Below are 22075 nucleotides of genomic sequence, written 5' to 3' on the forward strand. Positions count from 1 at the left end.
TAAATATAAAATAATTACTAACAAGATATCATTAAGAACACAGTAAAACTTGATTTTGAATCCTTGATCAACAAAGGATATTACATTCAATAGTTAAAGTTTAAAGAAGACTGGTGCTCTTTGTCAACTGTGGGAGTTGACTACTCAAACCTGCAGATTCCAGAGACTTTCAAGCCCTTACCAAATCATACTACTTTTCTCTTCTCTTCACTGTCTAGGTAAGGCCACCTATCTGAGGCAAGTCATTTAAAATCTGTAAGCCATAAACCATACAATTATCAAAGGAAAGGAGAGCTTTTGGTTGCCTCCTATAAGCTGTCCTCCTGTAACCAGAGAACTGGAAGTGGCTTTCCTCAGTCACAGGTGTTAGCATCTCATTTGATGTACTCTCCTTTGAACTCTGCATGATGGTTGTGCCATAGTTACTCTAAAACAAAATCTCTAGGATTAGAAACATTGATACTGGAATTATCTATAAATTATTTTCACATAATTATTTAAGCATTTGTTGGTTTGTTTCAGAATACAGTTAAAGGCAAAGGTAAGATAATCCATTACACCAGTAACAGGATGATTGGTTTAGGGGTTTGGTAAGGAGACTACAAAAAATATGTATGTACCATTTTAAGAAGAAGGAAGCACAGGAAAAATGTTCTATAAAAATAAAGAGCACTTTGTGATCTTCATTAACTATATAATTAACTGTTTTAAACAAAAAGATGTTCTAATTCAGTTAGCTTATATTTTTATTAAAATTGCAAGAGTAATGTTTTTAATGAATACATTTGAGTAGTTTATAAATTAAAGAGTTTAAGCCTTCAAAGATCAATTTTAAAAGTACTTCTTAGGTGTGTCTTTGAAATTCTTTGTTAGTTTACAATATATGTATTATTTTTCATGATTTTCTCCATGTATTTGCTTGCTTTTCCAAGCAGAAGTTGTTAATTAGCTCAAAAGTGCAAAGTCTTTCTAAATATTCCATCTGTTTCCCCTTAAGCCATTTTTACTGAGTAGAGTGCAACTAAGCAACTGCTTATCTGTATTTATTATTTGAGAAATTTCAAAAGAAAAAAAAAAACCTGCCCATTTTTCACTTGAAGTTACTGTTGTCTCACCATTCCTGTTACCGTTCAACTAGGAACATGGCATCCCTACTAAGACTATTTAAATGACCCAACTAACAGAGTATCCCTTATACAATGATTAAAGCAGTTTCTTGACCTTTTGTGTGACACATAATGTTAAAATATCCTTTTAAATTATGCCAGGTACTATATTCTCAAGGACTTGTACAGTGTTTGAACCGTCATATTAAAGAGAAAGTATGTTAATTTAAAATGACAGGAACTGAACCATTCTGAAGGGAGAGGGAAAGGACATGAGCATGCACTGAACCTTTGTCCCTGAAGCATTACTATAGGTTTTGAAACATTAATTAATTTAAAGCACATGCTGCTGAATCGGTACCTGCCAGAAATCCTGATCAGAAGATGAGGAAAAGAAAAAAATTGACATTGTTTGATTATATGAATAAAAACTCCCAAATTAAATATATATATCACAAGATACTGTAACATATAAAGGACAAATTATGATCTGTAATAAAAACACTGAACACTTGGAAACAGGAAATGAGAAATACATAGAAATGTTTTACATATTATCTGCTAGGTACAGTAAGACAAAACAAGACAAAACCCCCAATAACCCAATTCCTAACCTCCTCAAAATAAAAACATACAATTACAGAAAAACTTCATATTACTATATAAAGAGAACACATGAATAATTACCTGTTTCTTAAAGAAAAGGAAAAGCAAACATTTAACTTTTTTTCATGGGTAGTCAAACCATTTCTTTAATTAAGGTTTCCTATGATGTCTCACTATCATTTCATGATATACTATTTTTTAACTTCATGGCAAATATGTTGCTTTACCACCCATATTTAACATACAGGCAACAAAATTCAGATGATTTTAGAGGATTAATAACTACTCTAAGGAAGAGTTCAGAATGACTATTTAGAAACAAGTCTCTTGCAAAATTATGCTGCACTAAATAAAGTATTATTCACATTAGTAATAAAAAGCGAGCCATCATGAAAGCTGGCATTTGACGAAGCAGTTTAGGTTAGCTAATTTAGCTGGATTCCCCTGTAAAAAAACTTTCAAATATCAAATGCTTTTAAAGATTTTTTTTCAACAAATAACTACACTGGCTGTAAAATAAAACTTGACCTGAACTTACCATATTTCTGAAACCAAGCTTTGTAGCATGATAAAAGTTCTTGATTGAAAAATATGCTATCAGCAATTTACAAGCCTAAGGCTAGGACTGATATGACAGAAGCCCAAAGGATTTTACAGCACTGGGGTGAGATGAAACAGTGTGAACACAGGACAGCTCAGATACGAGAAATCAAACCAGAGGTCTCTCTTCAGTTCACGGACTAGCTATTTAATCTTGGCAAACTGCTCATTACAAAGATAGCACAAGAAGATTTTTATAGCTGATTTAACTGGGAAGGAAAGAACAACAAAAAGAGCAATTACAAAGAGGGTATGCTTTTCTGTAGCATTTCATACAAACCAAGAAAGATGATAATATACATGATAACAGGTAATTCCTTTCATAAATTGAGTAAAGGGCTCAAAGTCATTCAAAATAGCTGTCATTTGTAGAGCCAGAGACTTTGCCTATTGTCCTGATTTTATAGTTACAGAAGATAACTGACGCTCAGAGAGGTTAAGTGGCCTCTTGCCCAAAGTTATCCATCAAGTATGTGGCAGAGTCCATACATATCTGAATATAGGACTGCCTATGTCCAAAGTCACACTCTCTTCATCCTGTGCTATAACACAGTAAGCAGCACAGCAATCCATAATTTTGTATTTTTCATATTCAATTCAGCATACTTATAACATCTACTAATCACTTACATGTAGCTGTCAAATACTGAGATGTTCAAATTGGAAATCCCTTGTGAAATATTTCAGACACCAAAACCAGATTTTCTGAGGGGTGTAGTGTGTACAAAAGAACTAAAATTACTACCTTGTAAGAATAGAGAAAAATGAGAAAATAGTTTTAAAATAATTTAAAGAATTTGGGTGGGAAAGAAGGAAGATGAAAAAATCTGAGACTAAAAATAAAACAGAAAATTACAATAGGTGTCAAAGGATTTTTCTGAAATGCTGATTTCACTTTGGTAACGTAATTACATTTTAAACTTTTGCTCGTCTTACTATGAGTAGCTCCATTCAAATGATGCTACATTTAACATACACCCAATCAACATTTGAAAGAGTAAGTAGTTGGTAACGAAATAATACTCTACTACCTTGATTACAATGAGCCAGGATACAATTTTCTAAATATAGATGACAGTGTTCACTTTAAGAGTGATGGCTTCAATCAAAAAAAAAAAAAGGACACAGCATTTTTCAAAATGCCAATTGATGTTCATGGCATATGAGAAAACAATGGAGTAAATAACAGTGAAGTTAAAATTCTAATTTCTAAATTCAGGTATTAAAATTTGTATATCTCATGTTCTCTTTCTTTAAAATGAAATACTATGTGGTTTCTCAGGTTAATATTGGCTTCCAGCTATACTTTATCAAAGCAGAAAAAATTAACGTCAACACTCTTAGCAAAAACAAAGTGAAACACCAAGTTGTTTTTTGCACAAATAGCATTGTTAGTGAAACGAAAGTTTAACAAGAGAAATTCTATTTACAAATAGATCATATAGACCGACAGCTCAGATACATGAAAGGTGGTATCAAGATGGTGAACACTGGAGCCAGACTACCAATTTGGAATCTTGTCTCTACCACTTCCTAATTGTATGATCTTAGGTCAAAAAATAAAAAAGTTAAGTTACTTAATTTTTATGTACTTTAGTTTCTTATTTGTAAAATGATAAGAATAGTAAGCTATCTAAAAGAGTGGCTGTGTGGATCAGAGCTATGTGTAAGCATTTAGAACAGTGCTTGGCACATAATACTCAAAAAACTCCAACTGTTCTTTTTCATATTATTATTAGTACTAGCAGTAGTAGTAATTCCTTCAAGAGACAAATAGAGTCAAGCATTTTTCATTTAGAGATTTTACTTTCAACTGGAAAAATAAGCTACTGACAACCAATGACTAAGTATGTTAATAAGGTTTTTTTTTAAAGGGCTAAATTATCACCCTTAAAATAATATGTAACTATGAAATATTTGTGGAGAACTTCAGGTTTCAAAGAATTGAAATACTCTATGTATCCTCTTGAAATCTTTACACTTATAGAATTTTTTTTTTATTGAAGTAAAGTTGATGTACAATATTTTATTAGTTTCACATGTGAAATACGATTCAATATTTTTATAGGTTATACTCCATTCAGGGTTATTTAAAAAAAAAGGCTATATTTCCCTGCTGTTAAACTTTTTTTAAGGCAAGAACTTTCCTATTATAAAAGAAAGAGAACACAAGTGATATGTGTGTATCATTTTAATACTAATTAAAATGAAATGATACTAATACACATTTCATTTTAATACTATGCTCTAAAGATGATACTGATGGGGCAAATGGAAACTTGGATCCAAAAAAAATGGAGCAAAAGCAATAAAATTCTATCCATATATTCATATTTATCAATGAAAAATCTGGATATGAATTCACCAAGAATTTAGAATCAACTGGTTTCAAGTCTCTGGAAACAAACAAACAAAAAAAGAGCGAGAGAAAGATGTGCCTAATTAATTAGCAATGCAGAATTCATAAGAACATCAAACCTGCTATATAAATTTAAGCAAAATTAAAGCAACTCATATGAATGTGAAGATTTGCTAAACTCTGTCCCAGGAGAACTGCAGTCCCTCTCTCCTAATTTACATTGCCTTGATCTGTAATACATTTCACTCTTAGAAGACAGGAAATCTCTTATATAATTTACAATACTTATCAAGTAGTCATATTATACTTGACCTTATTTCAACTCATTTTATCTGTGATATGAAGTAAATAATCACAATTCAAATAAAGCATTAAGAGTATTATATGACAAGATAAAATGTGCCCACACTACCCTAGGGGAACACAGACTTTCCCCTAAAGGGAATGGCATATTAAAGTTCATTTATCAATATTTTTAAAAGAACTTTTACCTAGAAAACAACTAAAAGCATTTGGCTAAGTATTTTCTTTTTTAAGTTTTGGCCATACTTTTATTGCTTTCATCTTAATGTGGACACATTTCATTTTAATTTGATGTAAAATGTTCTCCTGTTTCATGTAAACAAATACTCTTGTAGATATTATAAAGGAGATGGAAATAAAACACATGTTAATTCTTTCTTCCAAATTAGGAGAGATTCTAAGGGGACTGTAATCACAATAATGAAAAAACTCATTTCAGGGGCATGTTTTCTGAGATGTTCATGGAGAGGTTGAGGGAAAAGGGAACTTGCAGGGAGGAAAAGAATAAAAAATTTATTTTCTAAAGAAGAAATACATGGTGTAATGATAATGATGGACAATTAGTTTCAATAGGCAATCTGTTATTACTTTAAAAAGAGTATGAATTTTAAAGCTTTTAAAAGAGAGAAGAGAACTGATGGGGTCAGTCCCCTGGAATACTGGTATTATTTGCTTAAGGAACAATTTTTTACCTAGACCACACAGTTTTCTACTGTAACTTATAAAAAAAAAGGTAGTGTTTGAGATGAAGGTTGTCTATTATATGCAACAGGAACAGAAAATATATAATATAATTTCTGTCTGTGGTATGCCAAGGAAAAAAAGGAGTGTGAGAAACAGAAAAATTAAGGGTGTAAACCACTTGAGATAAACCATACCAACAAAGCACAGCAACTAAGTGATCAAATGAATGAATATTTGACGATTATGTAAAATAGACTCCACTTAGAAACTATACTTTGTTTTATAGACCAATAATTGGATGATAAAAATTAAACCCAGAAGAAATACAGTTTTCATTAAAGAAATAATCCAAAATTCATGAAATGACTGCATTAACAAGTCATAAGGAGAAATGCATGGATATTGTAGGGGGAGAGTGCATTTAAAAAAAATCTATGACATTTTACATTAAAACAAAAGTCAGACCATATTTTGTATTACCGTCTGTATAACAGTGCTAATACTCTATTTATAATGATTTTCAAGTATTCTCTAATAGAAAATGTGAACTTTTTCAAGCTGTAAAGTTTTTAAACTTTTAAACCTAATTCTGAATATTTTAAAAAATATCACTTATGTACAAAATACATTCTTAAAACCAAAGGCCACTGACTAGCTTCTTTATACAAGGCCTGTGTTAGATAGTTTTGAAATGAATAAATGATGCAAGTGCCAATAAAATGTACTGCATGACTTTTCTACAAAGGAAATTGCTAAGATCCTTAGAGTAAGGGATGAGTGTACATTAACATAAGGTAGTGATGGGGTCTGGAAAAAGATCCTCCCCCAAATTCAAAAGCTACTTAATCAAACTCAGTTTCACTGATGATCAGTTGAAACAGGAATGTTTCATTTACTTCTCGGGAATTTTCTAGTCAAAAAGAACAGGAGAAAAGATGACAAGTATCAAAGTAAAAAATCAATTATTTATCATTATCAGTTGGGCCATTCTTTTCTACTTTGTATCTGAGAAAACATCCCAGGAAAATGATATTACTCTACATTTGTTCTTGCTTTCAATGACAAAAAGGCAAAAGTGCAACTCAATTAGAAGGCAATAAAATAAGCTAATATTTCTTACTGGTCAAATGATGGGTTTAATTAAAGGTGTGCTGAATGTTAAAACAATAGGGGAATGAGAGGATGGGATTAAATATTTCTCTAAGCAGTTCATAACATCTTCCAAGTTCAAAAAGAGAGAAAGAAAGAAAAAATTACCCATTTAAAAATCAAAGTTTGAAAGGAAATTCCTCGAGCGTGTTAACTTTGTACTAAATTTCTAACCATCTTGCATAAAATTTACTATAATTACCACATAAATCTGTTTTTTCAATAGGAAATTATCTTAGGATTTATATATACTCTGGAAACTACTATGTAAGAATTAAGATTTTCTGACTGAGAGAACAAAAAAGTCATGAAGACTCAAAGGAAAATAAAATCAAGAATTGAATAAGCACTGACTCTTATAGCTATCAAGTGAAAGACTTCATACTTGGCAAAAATTTCTGGAAAAACTACTAAAGTGATTAAACACTGAATGAAATCTATACTCTTCATTATGTAAGATTTAAAAACAGTATAGAAACTTCTTTCTTAGACTTCATATGAAATAAAAGACAATTCATAAAGACATAAACTAGAGGTGAACTCAGTTTAAGAATCTTATTTAGGAAGCATAACCTTCATTTCAAAATAAAACTGTAATAATATATTTGATGGAAGTCAATACAGGATTTAAATGAAGAACCTGGCAAAGGAATTAAACATGATGAGGTGGATGAAAGGGACCCCTCTTTGCTAGGGGATGAGCTAACTGGCCACTGGCTCACTGGCTCAGTTCCACACCTCCTAACCTAAGTATCCCATTCCTCTGTCCTTTCAGAGCCTGTTCCCCTAAAGGAAGTCAACATATGCCTGGCTTTCATACAAGTCATGCTTTCAAACAGGATATACTGATATCCTTAAATCTTGCCTTTCCTACTTTGATTTCAGAATGTTATGCTTCAGTGCATAAAAATTTCCAACTATAATCTGTTAAGATTGCCTTCCAAACATAGAAGCACTGCCATTTTTGTCTCCATAGCAAGATGGGTACATAAATACTTTAATGTTTTATTGCATTTTACTCTATCTTATAATGAATGGAAAACAAAAAAATGCAAATAAGGCGCTATATTAGCATCTTAATGAGTCATACCTCCAAGAAATATGTGATTGACTAGTTGATTCTTTCCAAGTCATCAAACATTTACTGGTTACCTCCTATGTGCCAGGCATACTCTGGACTCTGAGTGACATAAAGACAGATAAGACAGGCCTGATCTGCCAGAGACTTTGAAATCAGAATCTGACATCAGTGTCTGTACTAACGCCTTACATGAATATGGTATTTTATCATACATAAAGCAGAGAGACCAAGGATCAGAGAGAAGATGTGGCAGCCTCAAAGCATAGCCAGGACTCTGAACTTGGGTCCCCTAGTATCTAAATGCCCTTCCTTTTTGATCATTCTTTCTTATAGAATATGTGACTTTAAAAAGAGGATACCCATAGATGGAGGCACTGTGCCACCTGAAAAGAAATGGTAATTTTTAGGCTGGAAGCCTTGGCTGAGATCTCTCAACTCTTAAGGCAGCCACTCGTTCTTTCCACATGTGCAAAAGACCTCAGCACTTATATTTTCACCTTACCAGTACATGTGGTTTTGCATAATGATGCAGGATTGTCACATTCCTGCAAGATCAGTTTCTACTAAGCCTGGTTTCTACCCATCTAGACCCTTGTTTGTAATCCTGCCTTTTTCAGCCACTTGATGATTTTCCTTTTGATTTCCTTCTCTTTAAGTTTTATAGAGCCACCTCGGGCTTGCTCTTCTTCCTGCTGAGCTTTCTTCCTCCTCTTTAAAATTGAACTTTTACTTTTCTTTATGACCCTGTGTAATATTTTCTTTTTCTTTTTGGAGAATTCCGCCTGAAAGGGAAAGACATGTTTAACCGACTGCTTTGAGATAATAAAATTGAAAGTTTCATTTTTTATACTTAAGAATGATTTATTATATGATTTATTCAGGCATCAACTAAAGAATTCAAAGTAAGTATAATGCAAATTTATATGCATATTTGATGGTGGTCTTCATAATTGTTATAAAAGAAAAGTACTAGTAAGGACTTCTGTAATTTTCTAGTTAGGATTATTGCCATAGACTCACAAAGGATGGGTGTTTTTATAAGAAAAGCAAATGTAATATTGGGAGGCTTGTTCACCTTTACAATGGCGATCGAATTAAAACTCAAACGTCAACATACACTGAATTAGCCCTTAATATATACAGCAGACAACCCATGAGTATTACCTTATATGGAAAAACACAGAAGAACTTTCTGCTTGATTCTTTCTGTAGAAGCATCTGCAGGCACTTACAGGCCTCCCAACCTAAGCAACATGCTTTTTTGATAAGATAAACAGGTATTCAGAAATTTCTCACGAATTATTCTAGAGGAACTTGGAAATCTTAGTAAACAACAGGATATACAGTTCAGGAGTGTCAGAGTTCACTCACCTTTCCATCAAAGCGCTTTATTGTAAATTGATCCAGACCCAAGTCTGTAAAAGAGAAAAAAAACAATACTTAGTCACTGATTGTAACTTGAGTAAAACATGAAATGACAGCTCTTAGTTTTGTTTCTAGTCATTCAATTAAATGTACTAGGTGGTTTAATCACAACATTATTCAAACGCCACAGAAATAAAAATTGTGCCCCACTTTCAGACTCAAAGTGTCATCGCTAAAAGATATCAATCTTTCATTTTACATATGAGAATGTGAAGCTCTGCGAGGATAAAGAGGGTAAAAATTCATGTGCAAACCTATTTAACAGTAGAACCAAACTAGGACACTGGGCTCTTCTCAGGTGTGTTCTTTACATTCCATCAAAATGATATATTACCTCTAAATAAGATGAGTGATATTAGTTTAATCTGAATGCATAATAATTTTTTGTATGAAGTTAAAGAGAGAAGAGTTTAGTATCAGAAGACATTTTGCAACACACCTGAACAGATACAAATAGACCATCTTAATGGTGGGTTAAATAATAAATTTAAAGTTGGGAATCCAGGGGAGGGTATAGTTCAAGTGGTAGCTTAGCATGCACAAGGTCCTGGGTTCAATCCCGAGTACTGCCTTCAAAAATAAATAAGTAAACCTAATTATCTCCACCAGACCAAAATATAAATTAAAGTAAATAAATGTCACACACACACACACACACAAGAAAGAAAAATGTCAAAAAAAAAAAAATTGGGAATCCCTAGCATTGTAAAATCCTAAGCACTGTGAAAGATAAAAGCAAATATATTAAGTGCTCTTGAGGGCTGGGATTTTTTGTCTCTGCCTACTGCTTCATCCCAGCACTTGGAATACTGCTTCAATGAATTCATAAAAAAAACCTGAATGAGTAAGATACAATCCCTGCCTTGAAGAGTCATAATTTAGTTAGAAAGATATATGCATATAATAAGTAGTATTACAGGGCTGCACACAATTAGTTCAATAAGAGGGTGCTGTGGGAGTTTCTAAAGTGGAGAAATCAGTTCGCAATTATACTTATTTTTCTTGAGTAATTACTCAGTTTTTTCCTTTCAGTTCTCACTTTATTCATGCTAGTCCAGGCCCTCTCATAATGCCCACAGTATTACAATGATTGGATTATCACTGCTCCCAGAGGAAGCTTTTTATATTTCTACTTCCACACATTTGGTTACACAGTCTCCTTATCTAAAAAGTGCTTCACCTTCTGGAAGTCTGCCCTGAACAAAACGAACTATTGACTGCAAAAGAAAGATAAATCAGGAAAAAGAAGGAAACTTTAAAAACAAATCTAATTTGAAACCTCACATACATTCACAAAGATATCACAGTCTTCAAGGCAGAACATGCGTCTATGATAAAAGAACAGAGAACAAGAAAGAGTTGTAGACAAAACTATGATTGCCTATCTCCCCCTATTTCTTAATATACTGTCAAAAGATTAGGAAAAGGTTATCTTCCAGGACCACTGCCTAAAAGACAACAGAATGGAAAATATAAAACATGAGAGAATTATAGAAAAACAGAGACTCAATACAAGGTCTGATGCCATACAAGACCTTTTCTCATTCAGAAATAGAGGAAATAATCCAAAAAGGATTGCAGAAAATTTCTCAGAGTTGAAGAGTGACACAAATTAAAAGGGCTTATTTAAGCAAAATGAACAAAACCTACTTTAACTCAGTGTATGCTTGTGAAATTTCAGAATACCAAGAACAGAGTTACCAGAAGAAAACCTTTCTAATTTTTTACAAAGGAATGACAATCAGACTACGATCAGATATCTCATGAGTAAAACTTGGTACATCAACTAAGAGAAATATATGCTTACTAATTAGAGCAGTACTTTCCAACAGAAATATAATGTGAACAATAAATGTAAGCCACATGCATAATTAAATTTTTTCTAACAGCCATCTTTAGAGCAGTAAAAAAAAAAGGTAAATTTTAATAATATATTTTATTTAACTGAGTATATCCAAAATAGCATTATTTAAACATGTAATCAATATAAAACTTATTGAGATATTTTACATTTTTTTTTATACTAAGTTTCCAAAATCTGGTGTATACTTTACAATCATAATATACCTCAATTCAGACTAGCCACATTTCAAGTTATTAGGGTCAAATCCCAAAGAACTCAAAAGTTAACTTAAAAATTTTTAAACTGATTGTATCTGTGACATAGCTGGGAGGGTGGAGAAGTTGGAACAGATTTGTGTTTTTCATTGAATTCTCTTCACTATAGTTTGGAAAATATTTTACTATGTGCATTTGCCAAAAAAACTGAAAGAAGGAGAGGCATGTAAGGACAGCTTGGCACATAGTGAGAATTCCTGTCATTTATAAGCAAATACAGACACAAAGTAGGCCAAGAGAGTCATAATTTCAAGCTGGAAGAAATGACTATTTTATCTTATTATATTTAGATGTCTTTACCTGTCAAATTAAGTAGATGGTTGGATTGGATCAGTTCTTAATGCAGTTAGAGGTGGAGTGTGGGAAATGTGGATGGATGAAATAATTCATGCTATCCTCACTCACTACTCCTCTTGAGATTCTAATAGACCCAGTTATTGAGGGGAGAGAGAATATGGAGAATGAAAGGAGACAAAACACCATGTGTAGTTTGAATATGTAATCAGATGACTCCCCTCTCATTTCTTCACCTTCATTCTTTGGGAAAACCCTGGATGTATGCTGTTTTCCCTAGCTAGCGAGGGTACTTGCTATAATCCTAGACTTCTCTTCAAAGAACTTTTACAGTCATTTAATGCTAATAGGAGTGATTTAAACACTAACTTCCCCTTTTCATTAATGAGAAAGCTGATACTCAGAAGGATTAAATGACTGTTTCTGATTTTAATTATAGCGGTTGCCTATCTTCTTGAGTCCACACCAACAGTAATGTAAATGTGCAGAAAATACTGTAAGAACAGTTTCAGTTTAAGCTTCAGAGTGAACATTTAACAGAAGACTTGTTTTAAAGATTACAGCAACTCATTCTGACAAAAGACAAAAGTGAAACTGAATCAAATATATCATTTCAATATGTATAATTAGAGTTTAGGTAAATGGAAACTCTATATAATTTTACTGAAGAAGTCACAGCTATCTCTCAAAAATTTAGAGATTCATTTTTTCAGTTTAATATTAGGCTTTATCCTAAAAATTACCCTAAAATTTTATTAAAATAATTAATTTTAGCTAATGTAAGCCAGCAAAAGAAAGTATAGTTCATCAGACACAAGAGATACATTTAAAAAAAATCAAACAGCTGAAAACCAAAGGCAAAGAAAAAACTGTTTGAAGCAGCCAGCTTAAAGTGCTAAAAGGAAAGAACTCCAACCTAGAATTCTTTATTTAGTGAAAATATTCTTCAAGAATGAAGATAAAAAAAAAATATTCTCAGATGAAAAAAATCTTAAGAGAATTCATCACCAGTAGATGTTCTATCTTTCAAGGAGGAAGGAAATGACACCAGAGGGAAATATGGAATTTAAGGAATAAAGAAAGAGTCACAGAAATTGTTACTATCTGTATATATATAACTGACTATTTTCTCTTCTTAAGTTCTTTATGTATGACGGTTGAAAATAAAACTTAAAACAATGACTGGCAGAGCATTCAACATATGTATATGTAACATATATGACACTCTACCATAAACTGGGGAGAAACCTTTATCGTGCTTAGATATCTATATTCCACTTGAAGCAGCAAAATATAAATTCTCAGTAAATGAAGAAAAGTTAACTGTGTACATTATAATCCCTACAGCAACCACTAAATTAAAGATATACAAAGAAATATAGTCAACCCCTCTCCAAATCAATTAAAATGAAATATTAAAAATCTTCAAAGAATCTGAAAATAAGGCAAGGAAAGGGTAAAAGAGAAACATAAAAAAGGAAAACATAATAAAATGGATACCTAAATCCAAACATACCAATAATTACATTAAATATAAATCATCTAAACATCAATTAAAAGGTAGAAACTGTGATATTGAATAAAAAACAAGATCCAACTATATGTTGGCCATAAGAAACCCATCTGAAATACAACGATTATAGGTAGGTTAAAGTAACACGATGGAAAAAGATGTATCAGGAAAAGTGAATTAAAAAAAAGTGGCTACATAAATATCAGACTATATGGACTTCAGAGCAAAAAAGTATTAAGCAATGATAAAGAGGGCCAATTTTATAATGATAAGAGGGTCAATTCACCAAGAAGACAAAACAGAATAATCTGAGGTATGTACACACCTAATAAGAGAGTTTCAATATATTTGAAGCAAAAACTGATGGATCTGAAAGGATAAATAAACAAATCCACAAATAAAGTCGGAGATTAACACATTTCTCTCAGTAATTGACAGAGAAAGTAGACAGAAAATCAGTAAGGATATGGAAGACAGATCTGTAGTTGCCTGGGATTTGGAGGGTAGGAAAAAGTGGGAAGAAAGGATTACAAATGGGTATGAAGAAATTCTAGGGAGTAATGAATATGTTAATTATATTGACTGTGCTGATGCTTTCACTAGTATATATATGCAATTAGTATATCAAAACTCATCAAACACTTTAAGTATGTGCTGTTTATTCTATGTTAATTATACCTCAAATAAAGTAGTTAAAAAGGACAGTACAAACTACCAAGGAGAAGGCTGATATGTATGAAATCAGTAGCAACTTCTGTATATTAAAAAATTACCATAAACAAAATTAAAAGATGGGCCACAGACTAGGAAAAGATACCTGCAATATATGACAGATTTCAATAGAAAAAACATATAATACTTTAATGAACCCCAAAGAAATCAAATAGAAAAGTGAGTAGAGAAGATAAATAAGCATTTCATAGACATGACAATGTGAATAGTCAATAAATATTCAGAGATGATAAGCTTTACTAGTTGCAAGTGAAACGCAAAACAAAACCACAAAGATATAATTCACTCCCATCAGATTGCTAAAAATTTAAGTCTGACAATACCATGTCTTAGCAGGAATGCAGAGGAGGAAACTCATACATTCTTGGAGAAAATGTGAACTATTATATCTACTCTGGATAAGGCAATGTTTAGCAAATTTGAAAAGGAACGTACCCTATGGGCCACCAAGTCCAACTTCCAGGTATGTATGTTGAAAATAACTTCTTGCATATGGAAGAATGTTCACTGCAGTATGGTCTGCAATAGTAAAATCACTGCCATATTAGATTTTTTCTCCTCAAATAGTCACTTCCTCTTCCTTGACCTCCATGGAAAATCCTCTAACTTTGGGCTTAGGCATGTGATTTGCTTTGGCCAATGGGATATTAACAATTATAACATGAACAGATCCTTAAAATGAACTTCTGAAGTTGACTTGCTTTCTTGCACCTCTGCCAACACTATGAGAAGACTATTTCCTAGACAGCCCTTTGGTCTAAAAAGTCATGAGAAACACATAGAACAGACTGACAGATCTGACAAAATCATGAAGCAGAGCTGACCTAGCCTAGATCAGCCAAACCTTAGCCTATCTACAAAGCAAGGCAAGTTGAGATCAGCAGAGCACACCTCATGTGACCTGCGGATGCATAAGCTAAATAAATACTTGTTGTTTTATGCCACTGACATTTTATACAATTGTTTGTTACACAGCAACAGCTGACTGATAAAATTGGCAATGGTCATCTACGTGAACATGGGTGAATTAAGTACTGGCTTATTTACATAAGTTTATACAACTGATATACATAGCTATAAAGCAGAAAATAAGAGAACAACAGCTATCTGTATCAATAAACATATAAACATACACAGAATATTAAACATAAAAAAAGCATGAGAAATGAAGCAGCTAGAAAAAGCTAGGTTATGCTGCAGTAAGAACTTTAAGATCTCAGTGGCTACAACAAAGAAGGTTTTAAACAGTGTTCATGCTACCTATCTATCATACTGGCTGTAGCGCTACTTCACATGGTATTAAATCTGGGGCCCAGACTGATGGGGCAGCAATCTCTACTGGAACATGGCAGAAGTAAAAGAGAACATAGTAAACCACAAACTGAGTCTTAAAGCTTTTGCTTGAACATACTGCGTAAAATTTCTGCTAGCGTTTCTTTGGTCAGAGGAAATTACATAGCTAGGTCCAATGCCAATGCTGGGAGATGAATATAATCACCCCCTGGATGGATATATGTGAATGTTATAGTCGTCAATAAGAATGGTAAGCACCAAATTAGGGAAGGTGGTTACCTCTAAGAAGAAAGGGAGTGAAATGAGTTTTCAGAGTGATGCATGGGGTTTTCAACCATAACTGTAAGGTTTTATTTTCAAAATAATTAAAAATGAAAATCTGAAATGAACATGGGTAAATACTAAAATTCAAGAAAATCAAGTAATGGCTACAAAAATATTCTCTATTATTTTCTTTATTCTCTGTATATTTGGAAAAAAAATTCTAAGTCCAATTTAATACCTATTTATAAGTTGGTTCCATTTCAGGGATAAAATATAAAGGAGAAGGAGGACAGAAGGAGGACAGGAGAGGAATGGACTTCTGAGACTGACTTGCCTTCTTGTACCTCTGTCATCACTGTAAGATGAATATATGCTGGGTAGTGCCTAGCACTTTATTCACAAGAGTTTTAGGAGCTCTGTGTCAGGAACCAGAAGCAGAGATCGATATATATGTTTCTTATTATTCCACAAGGAGTCAGCAAATGTTTTTTCTGTAAAAGGCCAGATAGTAAATATTATAGGCTTCGTAGGCCACATATAGCCTCTATTGCAACTTCTCAACTCTGCTGTTGTAGCACAGACACTGCCGTGAACAACACATAATGAATGAGAGTGGATGTGTTCCAATAAACCTCCTTCTACGGACTCTGAACTTTGAGTTTCATAGAATTTTCAGGTGTCACAAAATATTCCTCTTTTGATTTTTTTTAAGTGTAAAAAACATTCTCTGCTCATGGGCCATGTAGAAACAGGGAGTTCATTGTCGCTGACCAACATCTACTCTCCGCTCAGCATCACAGCAGGAAACTAATATAAAAAGTAGAAGACTAGGTCTTTGTACTGAAGGAACTTCTCTTTTGGGGGAGAAAACATTAGCACAAAAATGTTTCAAAAATATGTTCACTGTATATACTTTCATATCTTTCTTATTACTAATTATAGCCCCTTCATTTCTTAAAGTAGTAATTTCCGTATTTCCTGTAAGGCCAGTCCAGTGACGATAAAGTCCTTTAGCTTTTGCTTGTCTGGAAAACTATTTCTCTCTCCTTCAATTCTGAAAGACAATTTTGCTGGTAAAGTATTCTTGCTTGGCATTTTTTTTTTCTTTCAGCACTTTGAATATACCATGCCACTCCCTTCTGGCTTGCAAAGTTTCTGCTGATAGCCTTATGCAGGTTCCCTTGTATGTAATAAGTTGTTTGTCTCTTGCTTCTTGCAAGGAGTCTCTTCTTGTCTTTAACTTTTAACACTTAAGTTATAATGTGTCTTGGTATGGGTCTCTTTGGGTTCATCTTACTGGAATTTTCCAGGCTCCTGGTTCTGGGGAAGTTTTCAAATGCTATTTCTTCAAGTAAGTTTTCTGCCCCTTTATATTTTCTCCTTCTAGAACCCCCATAACATGATTCTTGGTCTGTTGATACTGTCCCATAAGTCCCTTAAGCTACTGTCACACTTTTCATTCTTTTTTCTTTTTGCTGCTCTGATTAGATAAGTTCACTGATCCTTTATTCCACTTCATCTAGTCTGCTGTTGAACCCTTCTACTGTATTTTTCAGTTCAGTTATTGTGTTGCTCAGCTCTGTAGCTTCTATTTGGTACTTTATTATATATTCCATCTCTTTGTTGAAATTCTCACTTTATTCATACACTGTTCTCCTGAGCTTGCTGAGCATTTATATGATTATTTTGAACTCTTTATCAAGTAAGTCACTTATCTCCATTTCATTTAGGTCTTTTTCTGAGGTTTTCTTTTGTCTGGAACATAGTCCTTATTTTTTCATTTTCCTTGACTGAGTTGCCATCTGTGCCTCAGAGAAAATAGCCACCTCTCCCTCTTCCCTCTTAGTCTTGAAGGAGTAGCTTTGTGGAGAAGCTGAACCTTATCCTTCAACTCTCCCCTAGCTCTTGATTGTCCTGCAAGCATTTGTGATTGCTCAAGCAGCTTACTTTATTCTTAGAGGCTCACAGTAACTGTGCCAAGACCTGTCAGCACCCCAAAGGGGAGGATCTCAGTTAGCACCTAGATTCAAGCTGACTGGAAGCCAGACCCTCAGGCAGCACTTTTTAAAGTATGCAAATGTACTTCTTTCAGGGGAAGACTGGGAAATGAGTGTTTGTTCGATTCCTCTACACTGAGCCCTGGGGTGAAAGCCAGTTAAGAACTGTTACTTTTGTTTGCTACCACTTGTTGAACCCATGAACACAAGCCCCACTGGTCAACAGAGTCAAGCAATCAAGGGATGTGTCTTCTGGGTGGCAGCCACAAAACCTGGGGAGCCAGATATGTACACCAGCTCCTTTTTCAGAGACACCAGCAACCTGGGGCAGGGCAGAGGGAGCACAAAGATGGTGCCTGCTGGCCTCCCCAGTCTCTGGAGAGGATTATGGTCAGATCATAGATGTGCATTTAATTAGAAGCCTGTCCCTCAGCCCACAGTTATGAAGATAAGTCAATAATCCTCTTTAACAGAAAGACTGGGGTGTGTTTCACGCTGGTTATCTGTGCTGTGCCCTGGGAGTGGGTTAACTGGTTGAGAATTGCTTCTCCATTTGTTAGAGTCCTATGGCACCCGAGAATATAAGCTCTACTGGCCACCAGAGCCTGGTGATGAACGTATGTGTCCTGGGTGCCAGCTGCAAAAATCAGGACACCAGACATGTACACAAGCTCCCTTTTGGAAGAGATATCAGTGACCTGGAGCGAGGCAAAGGGAGATGCAAAGATGGCTCCCACTGGCCTCTGCAGCCTTTGGAGAGTATTTCAGCAGGCCTCCAGATATGTGTTAAACCAGCTGAAGCTGAAGGTTCAAGGCAAGCAAATAAGCCTCTTTCACAGAAAGAATGGAGGTATGTTTTAGTCTGTGGTCTCTGCACTGTGCCCTGATGATGGTAGCCAATCAAGAACTGTTTTCTCTGTTACAGTTCTATGGAACATAAACCCTGCTGCCTACCAGAGGCAGGCGATCAAAGTGTGTTTCTTGGGCAGCTGCTGCAAAAACCAGGGCACTAGCCATGTGCACAAGCTCCTTTCAAGGAAATACTGGAGACCTGGAGTGAGGCACAGGGAGAATGCAAAGATGGAGCCAGCCAGGCTCTGTCTTTGGAGGATATTTCAGTAGGCCCCTAGATGTGTATTAAAGTTAGATGTCTGCCCCTCAAGCTAATGCTTTAAGATAAGAAAATAGGCCACTTTCATGGAAATACTGGGCACTTTTTTCACTCAGCTGTCTTTGCACTAGGCGCTGTAGGGTAGCCAGCCATGAACTGTTAAAGAACTCTTTCTCAGTTCACTATAGCCTTATGGGTCTTGTAGACCCAAGCCTTGTTGGCTTTCAAAGCTAGATGTTCTAGGGACTCATCTCTTAGGTGCAGGTCTCAAAAGCTGAGGTGCTATATGTAAAGTTCAAACCCCCTACTCCTCAGGTAGAAGTCACTCCTGACCACTGTTTACTGTCCCAGGGGTGGAGTTTCTGTTAAAACTGTGTCTCAGCCTCTCTTACCCATTTGATGTGCGTTTTTTCTCATTTGCCTGATGCGAAGAAGTTGCTCATCTAGTTTTTGGGTTGCTTTCAGAGGAAATTGTTCCACATATAGTTGTAGATTTGTTATGTACATGGGAGGAGGTGAGTTCAGGATCCTTCTACATTACCACCTTAAACCAGAACCCCACTGTATATAATCAAGTGTAAAATTTTGTGTCTCAAACTAAAAGTGCTCTAGGTAAGATTATCACTAAGGGCATGAAGCATCATCCTAGAGAGAATATGGAGTCCAGGACAAATAAATCAGTGTGATCTGTGTTTCTCCTTTTATATCCTTTTCATCTTCCATGTAGACAAAAATCAGATCAAGATGAATAGGGTCAGCCAGTGGGATATGGTGAAAAGGAAATAGAGATCCTCTTTGCTCTGACCGAAGCTCAGGTATGCTTTGCTCTGACAAAAGCTTAAGTTTTTCTATATAGTACTTTAAAAACTCTCTTCCTTCTGCTGCTTCTCCATGTCCTTGGCTAGTTATGCAAAACTGGTTACTACAAGCAGCAAGAGTCATTCAAAACCTAGAGCTTGAAGCAACTACCTTATCTACAACACCCAGGGATGATGACATTAAGATTGTACAGAAAGGGAACTGAGATGTATTCAAATCATACACTATATATATTTTCCCTTTTAATGTCCTTCCTACTTATCTATGGCAACTCTAAATTTTCTTGGTATACAGTACAAAAATATTCTTAATTAGCTTTTTAGTGAAATTCATTAGCACTCCACCTATTTAAAAACTGCTTAATTTTAGGACTTTGGGTGCTTTTTGAGTATTTCTGAACTGTTCTAAAACCAAAACTTACAAGTTTAGATCTGTTAGGTATCCTGGGATATGACATGTGCAAAAAACATGACAAAACAAAGTTGAAATATGAGCTACTGACTAGAGTCCAGACATCTGATGGTAGAAATTCAAACTACAAAAAAGCAGCCTCACTCTTTTCTTTATTTCAACCCATATTTGAATAATATATATTTTACTTCTGCTACATCAACATTTGTGGAAATTGGTGCTCATGAGCAAACAAAAATGAAGCCAAATTTTCCAGTGAATCTCATTTTAATATATCACAATTTTCCCTCATAATTATTATTTTAAAAGAAAAGCAATCATTATTTCAGCTTTTTATGAAAGCCAGAAATGTGCTTGGCATATTAGACATTTAGTAACTATTCTGTTCACGTAACAGGTCTTTTAACAATTAAAAGACAAAATTACAAAACTAAATGAAAAAATGTGTGGAAGCAATTAGAATATACAATGATTTAAAAAAAAAAAAAAACTCCGTTAAATGACCAGATAATCTTTAATAACTGCCTAAAGTGTTGCTTCATTTTCACTGTCATACTAGAAGCAAAGTACACTTTTATTTAAAGTTACTGATACAAATTAGACTTTATCTGGGTATAAGAAACAATTTGACAAGTATAAAATATTTTACTATCATAAAAATCAGGAATATACCTCGCAATCCTTTTTTTGTCTTACACACAAACCTTTAATCTCTCCTTCTATGTGTCACAAACCAAGGTACTAGAACTAATTCAAAAGGCTCAAAAATCTAAAATTCAGTGCAATTAATGAAAAGTTATTATACCTTCTTTCTGATTATAAAAGACTGTATACACTATAAAGGCAGAAATTTTTGTCTGTTTTATTCATTACTGCATGCCCTGCACGAAGGAATATCTAACTCATAGCAAAGCTAACTAGTCAATACTTGATGAGTGAACGTATAGGAAGTCTACTGGAAAATAAAGGAACATATAAAGAAGAATAAAATAATTCCTTATAATATGAACATTCAGAGAGTTAACATTTGGTATATTCTCTTTCAGCTGCTTTCTATATATTTTCCATGTGAAATACAAAGTAGAGAGGACCATATTAAAAACACCATGCAGATATAGTTTGAGTTTCCTAAAAAGCAGGGAACCAGTGCAGGAAGACTGGGAAAAGTGAAACAGGAAAGGAGGGAAAGCCAATTCAAAGGTGTGTCACTGAGCTGATTACTGCTGTAGACACCTAGAACTCAATTCCCCTTGGCCCATCTGAGAAACCATGTAGTCTGTGTCCTTGGAAGACAGTGCAGAGGAGCAATTATGCACCAAGCCCCAACAAAGAGTGAAGTCTTTTGTACCTCTGTATGTGTGCATGTGCCAACATGGCAGAGTGGGCTCCCGTGGGGGCCCCGTTCTACAGCAGCAGAGATGCCTTACAGCAGAAATAAGAGACACATAGCAAAGCTGAGGGTTGTTTCGGTCTGGCTGTATCTCTATACCACTAACTGCTGCAGCAAAGGTCTCAGCAAAAGGTGAAAGGTGGGCTGAGATATGTGAAACAAGGTATAAAATTTGTCTTACATAAATGGCAAGGGAAAAAAAAAGAGAAAAAAAACCTTGTAGATAAAGAAAGACATAAGAGACAAAATACAGTGTTATCTTTGGAGGTTGATTTGAATAAATCAACTGTAAAACATTTTTTAGATAGGGAAATTTGAACAATGCCTAGACATTTGCTATTCAGAAGTTACTGTAATATTTAAAATTTATTGTTATTACTGGTACTACTCTTTTTTAAAGAATATCTTTAAAATTGCTTTAAACTGGCTTGAAAACAATCTTGGGTGAAAGGAGGAAGTAAGAAAGTTATAGATGAAATAAGATCAGCGTTGACAGTGTTGAATCTAAGTGACAGGAATATATGGGTTGATTATATTACTCTCTGTATTTTCTATGTTTGAAAATTTTCCTAAGGGGGAAAATATATGGCAACTTTCCTGCACCTTTGAGGGTTTCACTTGTCCTAGAGATGTATGAATGTTAATAAATATGGGCAAAACATTATAAACTCTCCTGTTAGAAAATGCCATAGTGTTTTTGGTTCCCCAAGTTCACACTGCTATTTCACGTCTATATTTTTGAACAAACAATTTACTCACTCTGAGTGATGCCTCTTCTTGCTCACATATATGATGAACTATTATTCCCTTTTCAAAAAAC

General features: G+C 34.3%; 1 protein-coding gene across 1 annotated transcript in view; it reads right to left on the reverse strand.

Annotated features, from left to right (window-relative positions):
- Positions 1-22075, reverse strand: part of MICU1 (mitochondrial calcium uptake 1) — a 193284-nt gene that overhangs the window by 113487 nt on the left and 57722 nt on the right. The window contains exon 5 of the mRNA XM_010963199.3: positions 9260-9303. Within this exon, the coding sequence (XP_010961501.1) occupies positions 9260-9303 (44 nt within the window). The remainder of the gene's footprint in view (positions 1-9259; positions 9304-22075) is intronic.

The sequence above is a fragment of the Camelus bactrianus genome, chromosome 11 (assembly GCF_048773025.1).
Source record: "Camelus bactrianus isolate YW-2024 breed Bactrian camel chromosome 11, ASM4877302v1, whole genome shotgun sequence".
In the NCBI taxonomy this organism is placed as follows: Eukaryota; Metazoa; Chordata; class Mammalia; order Artiodactyla; family Camelidae; genus Camelus; species Camelus bactrianus.